The 11,077-nt window shown below is 47.2% G+C and overlaps 1 protein-coding gene across 3 annotated transcripts in view; it reads right to left on the bottom strand.

The window, feature by feature from the left end:
• Positions 1-11,077, bottom strand: part of SLC41A3 (solute carrier family 41 member 3) — a 32,545-nt gene that overhangs the window by 6,602 nt on the left and 14,866 nt on the right. For all 3 annotated transcript variants that reach the window (XM_019536818.1, XM_019536817.1, XM_019536819.1), the window contains exons 4-8: positions 9,923-9,994; positions 7,869-8,013; positions 4,441-4,587; positions 1,166-1,310; positions 111-190 (exon numbers count right to left, since the gene is read on the bottom strand). In XM_019536818.1, coding sequence (XP_019392363.1) covers positions 111-190; positions 1,166-1,310; positions 4,441-4,587; positions 7,869-8,013; positions 9,923-9,994 — 589 coding nt within the window. The remainder of the gene's footprint in view (positions 1-110; positions 191-1,165; positions 1,311-4,440; positions 4,588-7,868; positions 8,014-9,922; positions 9,995-11,077) is intronic.

Here is an 11,077-nt window from a genome sequence, read left to right as displayed (position 1 = left end):
AGCTGACTTCCTGCCCTTTGGGCAGGGGGCTGGACTCGATGATCTCCCGAGGTCCCTTCCAGCCCTAATGTCTATGAAATCTATGAAATATACACATACCCCCAACCTACCATTAATCACAGGTGTAAACACTGCCATGCCCTCGAACTTCGGGTCGCTTACAGTTTTGTCCAAGATCAGCCCACCAATGCTATTAGAAAAGACACAAAGAAAGAGTATTACCTACTTGTTCCTCTTCCACGTGGGGCAGAGTGTATAAGGACCGAAACCTTCAGCTCAGAAAAAATACAGATGAAAATCCCTGATTGTAACAGGCCACTTCATGGCCCAGAGCAGGACTGTTTTAAAATAGGCTTCTTTTATAGTTAATTTTTTTACCAAAAGATATTCTTGGAGCTGTTGACAGTGGTATCAGGAGATAACTATACAGGGATTATGAATGATCAGGTGTTGTTTTGGTGACAACAACACAGCTAAACTGTGTGTCACACCACTGCACTGCAATGACATGGTACAGGAAATTGGAGGAAGAGCTTACATTTCACATCACATCTGATTGTCCATGTCAGGCAGCACATACTCCTATTTTGTGGTATAGAAAAAGAGTTCAAGTGATTTGAGGCTGTACAAATACAGTCTTTTTGTTCTGGGTTTGTACAGCACCAAGCACAGTGCAATTGTGATCCAGGACTGGGGCTCCCAGGAGCTACCTCAATACTGTTGCACAGATAAGAAGTACCTCAACATGGAACAGATATGTTTGGTTTACAGGAGGCCATATTTCCCCTTACTGGACTATTCCCACATCCTGAGCAAGGTCACACACTGAAGCAAGCAAAGATGCATTGATTTTATAGACCTGCAAAGGCAGAGCTCACATTTGTATCTATTCTGTTCCCCTGCCCTGGAACAGCATTGCAAAAAACATATTGGTCCCCAAAGGGCTTTTAATGCACCATCAAAATATCTCTTTCCCTGAGACTGCAGCAGTTAAAAGATACGGGACTATACATTGTCACCATCACCTCAGACAAGCAGAACTGTTGACTTTGTTCCAGACTCTTATTTCCTGAAACAGAAAATTAATCCTGTGCCTCTGTATGTAGTGGTGGGGGGTGTATAAGCATGCACACAGACTTAAGGGGATGGTTTCTCCCGTATTTACCTGCTGATGCTCATTGCAACAATGACCGGCTGCCATCCAGATTTCAGGACAGTGGCAAGAGAAGGACTCTGCTTGGCAATGGCCACCCAAAGGGGGATCATGACAATGAAGCCTACGCAGATGAGAGGTGACAGGTATTTCACATCTGGAGAGGAAAAGAAAGTGTAGGTTAAATGCAACCTGTAGGTCGCTGGGTCCATAAGGCTGCACACAATCTGATTGCACAAAATCTTTGCACTTGGACAGGAAGGAAGCAGTGAACAGGACTCAAGTCTTTATGGTACAAGACAGGAATCACACGATCCTGGAAACGTTTTCTCACAGTCCGTAATTACCTTGTGAAACTCAAAGCCACAGGATTTTCCTGGCACCAAGTGCAAGATCTTTACTTAAAGGAAACATGTAAAATTTTATGAAACAGGATAGAAGTGTACAAGGGACATTTACATCATGGGACAAATCAACTACTAATGCTTGGAAGCTCAGTGGCAGCTACTCTTAAGGGCAAGTTATACCATAAACGGACAGTCGGAGGCATCCCATCCTTTCCTCTGAAGCATCTGGCAAGAGCTACTCTTGATGACAGGCTAGTAGACTAGATGGACAATTGATCTGATAGAAAATGAAAATTGTTCTCTCCTTACGCTCCATATGTTAGCCAGCTGGGTTGCAGGATTATCTCTTGCTAGCTTACAGGCTTTTCTCTGAGCCTTTTTTCCCCATTCCAGCAGTAACATAACCTTGAAATGACCTTTAGAAGTGAACAGGGCTTAGAAGAAGAAAAGATTTGCTACACTAGGAGAAAATAAACATGACTCAGAACCACAAGGAAGCACTAGAAACACCTTCAAGCAATGGGGCTCCTGCCAGGCCTTTTTGATATGCTAATGCCTTTCCTACCAGGCTCTCCATCTGTTTTCTGTACTGGATCCAAATCTGGGCCAGTTGCAATGCAGTCATTTTTGCAGGTAATGAGACATACAAAGCAAGCTTGAAATGTGCTTTTTTCCCCCCAAAAAGATGTTCAAAGCCTTAAGCTACAGAGGTAAGACATTTTACTGAAACAGTATCTTACCTGTGTCAACACCTCTTTAACTAAGAAACACATTCATATTGCAATTCACTCATCACACCACCAAACCATAGCCTCTTTAGGGGTACAAATGGCAGCTGCTTCGCAGTGTCACCTCTAGCCAGTGAGGAAAAGAAGCAAACAACTTGGGGGGGGGGTGTCTAATAGAGTTAAACACTGAACCTCCCCCCAGCCTTGCTGTTTGGGGCAGTCTGCTGACTTTTAAACCATAGGTGAGCAAGTCAGGTGCATCCATCAGCTATAATCCAATGCTCACTGAAGGATAAAGACTCTGATTAGAAGGAACTGGCTTTGGACCAAGCCTCAAGACAGTCTCTAAATTTGACCACCCATTCTCACAAACAGCTCCTTACAAAGCAAGTACTGTCACTGGCTTCCGGTTTGTTGAGTCAGGTATTCCTCCATGCTAGCAAGGGAGGCAGAGCCAGCCCCTTCCTTATGTAGAACTGCAAGGAACCAGTGTTGATGTTAAGAGATTAAAACACCACATTAGAAGAAGGCTGTTGCACTTCTGGGAGCATGAGACCTAAAAAGGCATGTTACAGTATGGACCTCATCAGCATCCTGAAAGGAGTTTAATTCTCCGTGGTCACGAATTTAACAGCTCAGGTCACAGGAACTGCAGGAACCCGCACCCCATCCCATTCTCCCCCCTGCCACAGCAGAAACCATTTGTTTGGAAATCTAGAAAGCCCAATCGGGTGACACAGTGCAAAACTACCAATCCCCTGATGGAGCATTTGTGAAGGAACGTAGGCCCTTATCAGTTGCATTGGTATCCTTACCATACCGCCCTCCTTCACCGGTATGTCATACTATCTATCTTGCACAGATATTACTTGAGTTGGTGTCATGAAAGATAAGCCAGTTTTACAGGGGCAGATGCAGTAGCACCATAGAAAACTGCTTGTTAAGGGACTTTCTTTCTGAGGGGTAGGGGAACTAGACTGAAATGAACCTTAGACCTTATCCTGGTTCTTTCCCTTGGGTTTTTCTCCTATATACAAGCATGTGGAACAAGTTACTGTAAACCAGAAACAGCTGTCTCTCTCACATTTTCTGCTCTCAATTTTAAGTGACAGTTTGATTTGTAACTGCAACAAGCTTTTATTTTTTAACACATCCTCAGTTGATTAAAAAAAACACACACACACACTAAGGCTTTTCTGTTCCTCTTCCAGGCTAGGCCCGTGGTAATTGGCCTAGAAGTTTTCAGACAATTAAAGCAAAAATCAAATTTATTCTCCTAGTCCCACCAGACGCCATATATTTTTCTGGCTCATAGTGGGGGAGCAGTTTGGGTGTCAAGTTAAGCCAGTGACTGTGACTGCTGGGTAAAAGTGGTCTCTCTGTGTGTAAGGGCCTGCAGACGTGTTGGGAGGCTGCTCTGATGCACTGTAACTCCTGATGCGCATTAGAGTAGACTTGATTAATCGAATCTGCAGAAGCATGATAATTACTGCACTTTAGCAGCCTCCATGCCTTGTGTATCAGCGTCCCCATGCAGCTCGGGGTGTTTTAAATAAAGCTCATTCAGCAACTTTAGTTAAAGCACCCCTGCCACCATTTTGAAGCACAGGGACGCTGATACAGAAGATGCTGCTGGCAGTCAGAACTGCTCTAATTAAAGTGTCCCCCCCCACCCCTCTGCAACATGAGTAAAAACACCCTGTGAGTCTATGCTGTTTTCCTTCCCCTGTTCCCAGCTGATCTCAGTGCTTTGTGTTTACACAGCACCTTTTCCCAGAGGATATAAGAGAAGTTAATGATACTGAAGCCCTAAAACAGTGTACTCTTCCTTGCAAAGCTATTACTTGTATTTTATAGGTGGGGTTGCAGGGGTCAAGACAGAACAAGCGATTAAGTTAGCATTACACTTAGTTAATGAGAGGTTCAGGAGGAGAACCCAGGAGTCCCGAATCCCAGGCTTCTGCTCGAACCGTGATGGGGATTATCACCATTCTACCAAAGATCGCAATAACCTCCTCTGGGTTCCCACCATCCAGGAAAAGACAGGTTCATACAAGAGGCCTTTAGGGTTATTTGCAGCCCTAAGGGCACCCCGGCATCTGGAATACTTTGCCCATCCTAGCTTTGAACATGCCTGGGAAGGGGGACATATCCCTTCCACGGCTGAACAGAACTCCATCGGGCTTCTCTTGATACCTGAGCTGTACCATACCTATGTATTTGAAGAGGGTGCTGCTGATTCCTGCTAGAAGAGAAAGGGTTATCAAGTCTCCAAGGCTTGCTGCTATGGGGGTGGCGACGTTGTCCGGGTTTATTCCCACTTTCCTGGCACCAATAATTACTCCAATCATCACCAGACCTAGGGAAGACACCAGATCAGAAATCAGACATGAGGGAGGATGCAGACTATTCTACACTGTGCCATAGCCTGAATTGGGTCTGGTTTGGCACAAGGAAGAGGGGAGGGCAGAGGTCAGCTCTCCACATGCTTGGATGCTGCACCCAGTGAAGGTTGGTCATACCATGTGGGCCCAGTAGAGATGATGTGGCTCCCCCACAGTTAACTCCACCAGTGCTCCGAAGGAGATGCCCACCAAAACAAACTCCAAGGCTCAGTGCAGCTACAGTGAACAACTCAAATATAGGTACTTCCACATTCATCAGGCTAATCTCTACTGGCTTCAGGATTGGCTTGATGAATTCACAGATAGACACAAAGAGTGCCTATACACGTGCTCCAATGCCTTCTGATTAGAACGTGTTGGAAAAGAGTCGATTAATCGCACTTTAGTGAAAGTGCCTCCTCTGCTGCTTTGAAACATGGGACGTTGAATACACGAGATGCACCAACATTTTAATTAGATTGGCTCCTGAGAGCCACTCTAATTACAACACCCCCACCCCAGACCATGCCTTGCCCAAAGTGAACAGGCAGCAGCAGGGTGTACAAGGCTGGTGGCTTTCTCTGATCTAGATTCAATGGCACAAAGCTATTTTCCCCGAGTATTATTCAATTACACTGTATTGATTTTGTACTCAGTTTTCAACTAGTCAGGTAGCTCTGCACTGCCATACGCAGATCCTTAGCCAGCTCTGTGGCTTCAGGCTTAACAGGCTGATGCATCCCTATGCAATATGAACGACCCACTGGGGCACACAGCCCTTGTGGCTGTTCGAATATACACTGGGGATGCACTAGGAATAGCATATCTTATATCCATGTAAGGGGTTGGACTAGATGACTCCTGAAGTCCCCGTTTAACCCTATTATTCTGTGACAGTCCTGGGATCCAGATGTGCCCCCAGCCTGAGCTGTGCCAAGCAAAACTGGCCCACAGGTCAGGACCTTGGGCTCCGGTGCTCTTGGAAGTTTAGTTTGTTAACATAAGCTAGTGAGCCCCAGGCTCAGCACAGAAGAGCAGGTGAGAACCTCTTGGCGCACAGAACTCGCGTCCGGTTGTGGAAAAAGGATCCGAAGATCACACGTCCCAGTCTGACCTCATTGTTTTATGACTAACTTGGGCAGTCTCCAAGACCCCAGCACAAGCCCAGATGAAATTTCCTCATAGCACTGTGTCATATTCTGATGCCCTCAGGCACCTTGCAACCACTGTGGGGATGGAGCTGAAAACACAGGCTGGAAAAGGAGAACAACTCTGGCTCAGAAGCCATGCAGCTGCTCAAGGAAGCCCGCCAGCGCCTTTTGGAGTACGCTCGCTCTTCCCACACCCCACAAATGCAGCCCCGTAGATGAAAGCTCCCGTCAGAGACAATAACAAGCCCCCACTGTCTTCTTCCAAAATGCACATGCACCACAACATAACACATGTTGTCTTGTTCCCTTCTACACGCACTGATTGAATTCACTGCCTTCAGTGCACACACAGATCCACATCTATATGCTAACAATTTGTGACCTTTTCTACACTAACCCTAACATGAGCTGAAGGACTAAGACACACATAAGTCAAATCCTTCATTTTGATACCCAAGGTACTTGGACAGCAGAGGGAAGTGAGGGTTAATGAAGCCTGCAGAGTTTTTAAGATGTCTAAAATGTCTTGTGCTCCTCAGCATAGGCAGAGCCCTCGCTCCCTGGCCTCCCTGCATCCACACTCTCTCAGACTTTGCAGTGCTTATGTGTAGTGTTTCAGTCCGTAACACGTTCCCGTCTCCTCACCGTTAGGGAATCTCCTGGTGCCCTCTTGTGGCACATCTGTGAACCTCTACTCTTATCTTCGACCAACAGATGCCCCAAAATGGCACTGCTGTTAAGCTGCCCATGGAAACGTCCTTGTTACCCCATTTTATAAACAGAGATGCTTGCAGAATTGAAGTAGCTTATCCAAGGTCAAACAGTGAGTGAGACGCAGGGAGGGAAGTCGCAGGTGCTGCTTTATCCAAAGAGGGACAGCTGGGGCAGTCATTTCTCACCTCCCCCAAACACCTGCCATGTTTTCTTAGCTCTACATGTTATATGAGAGATGGAAATGTGTGTGCCTGTGTGCGTTTCGTACCTGTTATATTTCAGATGACCTGAGGCATTTTGGATAGGGCAGTACTAAGCTGCCACACACACTCACGGTGCAGCCATTGCAAGATCATCTCTACACTTAGGTGTAGCTCCCGCTCAGCGCTGAATGTCATATCCTGCTCTACCGTGAGCGAGAACACCAAGGCACACATTTGGATGGACATTGGTTTGTGTGCTAGATGGTACAGTGGGCTTCAGAGCCGCTCAGAGATCTGCCCTGGGACAGTTAAGCTGACCTCCAAGGAGACAGAGGAAGGAACTCATCTGAAGGACGACACCTCTTTGTGACAGCAGCTTTTCTCTCATGGTTAATCTCAACCCTACCGGACCGGATGCTGAGTTTCCAAACTTTCAGAGCACCGAGGACAGCCCGCAGTTCTGTTCTTCCTTTCACACACAAGCATGTGACAAAGTTCAGAGCTGAATGAAAATGTCTTCCTTACTAAACACAGAGACTGGGAGGCACAGCCCACTAAAGCCAAGAGAGGCCCAACCTTGGGGATCGGAGAGCCCAGAAATCAACAGAGCATGGAGGCAAAAGGGATGGGGATGCAGATCATAGGGTCCAAACAAGGATTCAGATGGGAACCCTGGACAACACTTGCAGTCCTATACAGTCTCTGGATGCTGCCCAGGGCATCTATGCACTGCTAGGTGAGTGGACGAGAGGCAGGAACACCTGCCCCATGCAGATTCCTCCTCCTGGAGCCTTTGTTGCCAATACTGAGAGGTGCACAAGGAGGAAGTTTCAGGACTTCCTCTGGAGGCTGAACAGGTATGACCTCGATAGCATCAGAGTCAAGTTCCCTCATGTACCTATGTGTTTCAACCCCTTGCCTAGTGGGGAGAAGGGGGCTTGGTCTCCATGTTCCAAACCTGAAAAGGGACCAGCGAGGGGTAGCGACTCAAACAATATCAGTCACATTTCGATAACATGGGTTCCTGTTGGTTGAGAACACACCTGAGACTCCCCAAATCGCTTCACATCCATTACCAAGCACCCTGCAGACAGGGAAGGTTTGTGGAGGACAGGTAAGCAAACCTGCAACAAGTGACAATGAGGCTCTTGCTGGCCTGGGCTCCAGAAGGTGGTTAATGAAACTCACCAAGTGAGAGCGCGGCTATGAATGCTGTAGTCACACTGCTGGCGCACAGAACCGCTGCCTGATTCAGCTCCACGTACCCCTTTGAGATTGCTCCCAGGATGACAGCAGCTACAGCAGCCAGGAGCCCCACCACAGTAGCCTGTACCTGTTGGGCATAAAAAGCACTGGTAGGCCATCTTCCATGACACATCAGTGGCTGTGAAAAGATACACAAGAGACTGCGCTCCCTAACCCCACCTAACTCCCATCACCAGCACCATGCTAACAGAAATGAGATGCGGGGTAATTCCTCATCAAGCTTTAGAAATTGACCCCTGCAGGTCAAGCTAGCCATGCACCTTTAGAGGAAAATCCAACCGAGCGCTCAGTACTGGGGCTGCGTGAAATGGCGCCATTCCGTTTTGACTCAAGTTTCAAGGTTTCGACAGAACAGCGTTTCGTTTCTAATTTCAGTTCGACTCAAAACAGCTGCTCCATTTTGCTTTGTTGAAACAGTGAAGCTGTTCCGACGCTGTCTGACGTTTCGCCCGTTAGCTATAACGGGGAAGCTGCGGGCCCCAATACACTTGCCAGATGAGGGAGGGAAGCCGGCGCTGCTGCCTGGGACTGGAGAAGGCAACTGAGTCCAATTGATCAGTTCCTCTCCCCAGCACTCAATCTAGCGCTGGGGATGGGAACTTAGCCCAGCTGGATTGACTTTGCATCCCCTGCTTGATCGTAGGGCTGGGGAGGCAAACTGAGCAATCGGGGTCAGTTCCTTTCCTCATCCCCAGCGCAGCGCTTGGGAGGGGAACTGAGCCTGGGCTCAGGTCCCTTCACCTGCGCTGTGATCGGCTTCCCACAGCCAGGCAGCAGGAGACGGGGAGAGCCAGGGCTGCTGGCTGCTGCTGGGAGCACAGCCCTGGTTCTCCCGTCTCCCACCACCTCGCTGCTGGCTGCTTCGAAACTCAAAATGTTTCAAAACATTTCGAACAGCCTCTTTTTGTTTTGAGGCTGTTTTGAAGCCCTTTGTTTCGATTTGATTTCGCTGTTTCGAGCTCAAAATGAGTTGAAACAGTGTTGAATTGAAACAGCCGGAGAAATTTCGCACAGCCCTACTCACTACTGACTGTAGTAAGCTGATGACAATGTTTGTGCACTACTGCCTTCTACTGAACGGGATCACGATGGGTCTGTGGACTATTTGCTCTCTACAGCTAACACTTGATGAAGATTTCCCATTTGAGTAAGTAAAATTGACCTATGCTTTAGAAATGGGAGAACTACGTTCTCTCCCCAAGGGTGTTGAGTGGCTATGAGTGTGAGAACAAGTGTAAAGGTGGTCACAGATTTGGCACAGAAATCAAGAGACCTTCATGTAAAGGCTCCATGCCAAAAATCCCAAACAAGCAGGCAAAAGTCCTAGAGGTCTGAAAAGCACAGATAACTGTATCCCAGAGATGCAGTTATCTGTACTTCACACTTCAATGGTGGGACATCCCTCACTCCACACAAAACGGAAGTCCTGTCCACCAAAGCATCTTAGAAAGCTGATCTGTGCGCATGGAGATAAGGAAGGATGCAGAGGCACACTGTGAACATCCCACAATCCAATAATGTGCAACACCTGAGTTTCTGGGTGCAAGTTACAGTACAGAGAGTTCCTAGAGTCAACTGGTTTCTCGTAGGGGCAGACTCCCTGCCACCTGTAATAAATCAAAGCTTGTTCACACGGGAAAACAGACTGGAATTGCTATTGTGAAATAGCTTTTTGGCAATAAACTCCCCATGTAGATACTTTTATTGCACACAAAGACAAGAATGCCTTTCTGGAGCTTAGCTGAACCCACAAGGTGTATCCAAAGTGGAGTTACTGCAGAGCACTGCTTGTGCTTTACAGTCACACCTCGCTTCTTCTAGAATAAACCGCCCTGTGTAGACAAGCCCTAAATCTAACAGAGATGGCAGGAAGCGCTGGCTCCACAATCCACCTCAGTGCAAATCCCCAAGAGAGAGCTGCCCTAGAAAACACTGTTTAAAGAAAGGAGAGGGCATTCTCCACAGCTCCAGCTCACCTGAATCAGCGCTAAATTGCAGGTGGCCATCTTCCACTGTTCCTGGGTATCATCCATCTGACCAGTGTTAGCCTGAAAGTGAACGGAGAGTAAGCATAAGGCACTGAGAGCCACCAAATTAAGCAAGGCTTCACTTGCACCTTGTGGGAAAGGGCAAGCTAAAGCCAAAAAGGCAACAGTTCCCAGCCAGTGTCTTCAATCTTCCTGCTTCTCCCTCTTTTCTCATTACTCAGAATCCCCCAAACCTGCCCTCGCCTCTGAACCAGAGGTCAGGTCCTGTCACTAGGAGGTGGGCAGGACATCAGAAGACATTCTGGGCCATATTTGTGTACACAAAGCCTGTAGGGCAAGTCCAAATATTACTACCTCCCCAAGGCAGGGTCTACAGGGTCCCAAAAACATCATCCTTGCTGCTCTGGCACAGCACCTGCCTTTGAAAACCTGATGTGTGGTGCCAGGATCTTGGGGCTAGCATGGGAAGGCAAGGCCTCTCCACTTCACCACAGGTCACGAGTGGCTTTGGAGCGAGCCTCCAGCAGCCTGGGACCATTCCCTCTGAGACTCATGACAGAAACTACTGAGCTGATGATGCTGTGCTCACTAAGGGAGGACATGATTAAATAACCCCCTCTGAACCCCAAGAGGGAAAGAGAAATGCTTTCAGAATAAGATTTGTAGAAGGAAAAGCATCAAGGGGCCAAACGTATCAGACTGATGAGATTCCCTCTCAATCATCTCAGGCTCAGAGATACCCTGTCATCTCACACAAAGGCCAATAAAGCCATTTTCCCCTACTTATTCCTTATAAGTTGTTGGGGGTTTTTCCAGTCCTAGCGTGCCTCAACAACAGATTTGCAATGGGAGCATCCCAAAGCAATAAAACTGCTACAGGAACTTCTAAAGGGCAGTTAATCCCTGGGGCAGGGGTGGGCAATTATTTTGGTGGGAGGGTCACTTAACAAGTTTTGGTGAGCTGTCAAGGGCCACACAGATAAAATCTTTCTAAAGGTATCATATGCCAGAAATCAAACACCTACTATAACATTAAAATTTTATTTCAAAAAAAATTTTTTGTCCTGATTTGTTTTCTTGAGTAACGTATATAAAGTCAATTGCATAACAGCTCAAGATAAAGTCTTACTCTTATATATTGTG

The sequence above is a fragment of the Crocodylus porosus genome, unplaced genomic scaffold (genome assembly GCF_001723895.1).
Source record: "Crocodylus porosus isolate Cpor-Errol unplaced genomic scaffold, CroPor_comp1, whole genome shotgun sequence".
NCBI classification, from domain to species: Eukaryota; Metazoa; Chordata; order Crocodylia; family Crocodylidae; genus Crocodylus; species Crocodylus porosus.
Note: the sequence above shows the minus strand (reverse complement) of the source record. Positions and strands in the feature narration are given on the sequence as shown.